Source organism: Camelus dromedarius, chromosome X (assembly GCF_036321535.1).
Source record: "Camelus dromedarius isolate mCamDro1 chromosome X, mCamDro1.pat, whole genome shotgun sequence".
In the NCBI taxonomy this organism is placed as follows: domain Eukaryota; kingdom Metazoa; phylum Chordata; class Mammalia; order Artiodactyla; family Camelidae; genus Camelus; species Camelus dromedarius.
In genome coordinates, this window is record NC_087472.1 from 11,728,932 (window position 1) to 11,730,175 (window position 1,244).

At 40.8% G+C, this 1,244-nt stretch overlaps 1 protein-coding gene across 1 annotated transcript; it reads left to right on the forward strand.

The window, feature by feature from the left end:
* The first annotated feature begins 251 nt into the window (after positions 1-251).
* Positions 252-934, forward strand: LOC135320198 (small ribosomal subunit protein eS27-like). The gene is made up of 3 exons (XM_064482911.1): positions 252-377; position 549; positions 903-934. Exons 1-3 carry the CDS (start codon positions 252-254, stop codon positions 932-934), a joined length of 159 nt encoding a protein of 52 aa, XP_064338981.1.
* The last annotated feature ends 310 nt before the right edge of the window (positions 935-1,244 follow it).

Here is a 1,244-nt window from a genome sequence, read left to right on the forward strand (position 1 = left end):
TTCCAGCAGTGTCAATTTTCTGCAAGATAAGATGTAAATCAAATAAACATTTCTTTGTCTCTATCCCTTTCATCCCTCCTCCCATCTGGATATGAAACATATATTTGGAATATAAGTGAGAGATACGGATGGGCTGGGCTTGCAAAAGAATCAACATATCTGTGGCTAGAGCTTTACTATATTCATCCTTGGAAGAGGAAAGGGAAAAACATAAAAAGAAATGGCTAGTTCAGAGTCCAGATTCTTATTTTATGGATGTAAAAGGTCCAGGTTGCTACAAGATTGCCACAATTTTCAGCTGTGCTCAGACGGTAGTTCTTTGTGTCAGTTGTTCAGCAGAGTTGTGCCAACCCACAGAAGGAAAGACCAGGCTCACCGTGTAGTAGGGAAGAACACATCTGACTCCATATTAGATCTCTTCCTTTGGCTCTAACCCTGCGCTCAGTTTCCTGTGCTTAGTCAGGCTGGTTCTGCACCTTTTGTAAAAGGATGTTGCCTAGAGCCTGAAATACACAGGATTGCCCATTCTCAAGGCTCTGACCTTTAAGGGTATAACACTTTTCCATTCATATAGAGATAAAAACTTGTAGAATAGAAAATAACATATGTCTTGTTGGAGGTTTACAGGGACACCATGACCTGACCTAGGTGCACAGCTGCAAGAACAAAGGATTCTGACACCAAGAAGTTTGCAACAACCAACCACACCCCCTCCCCTTTTTAGTATAAAAGGAACCTGAATTCTCACTTGGGGAAGATGGTTCTCCAGGACATCACTCCCCCATCTTCTCAGTCTGCTGGCTTTCTCAATAGAGTTGTTATTCCTTGCCCCAACACCTCATCTCCTGATTTATTGGCCTGTTGTGAGACGAGCAGAGTGAGTTTGGACTCAGTAACAACAGAAGGGTGTTCATTTAGAAGAAAGCAACACTGATGATCACCATGACTTCTTGAATCTGGGTTATATTGCAGAAAGCCTTATCAGTTTGGTAATTTTAGTTACTCTATAAAGATAATGTAATTATGTTTAATTTTGTCTCATATACAACAGTGATCTCCTATTTGGTGTCAGTTTTTCAATAAAGTTTCATTATGGGCAGAACCCAAGAATAGACATTTTCAGAGTCCAGAGAACATGCTTCCTTTTTTCCTGGTAAGTGAGCGAGTCTACTGTTGCTTCACATTTTCCCCAATTTAAGACCAAGGTTATAACCATCAGAGACACAAGTGACAGTGGTAGCTGG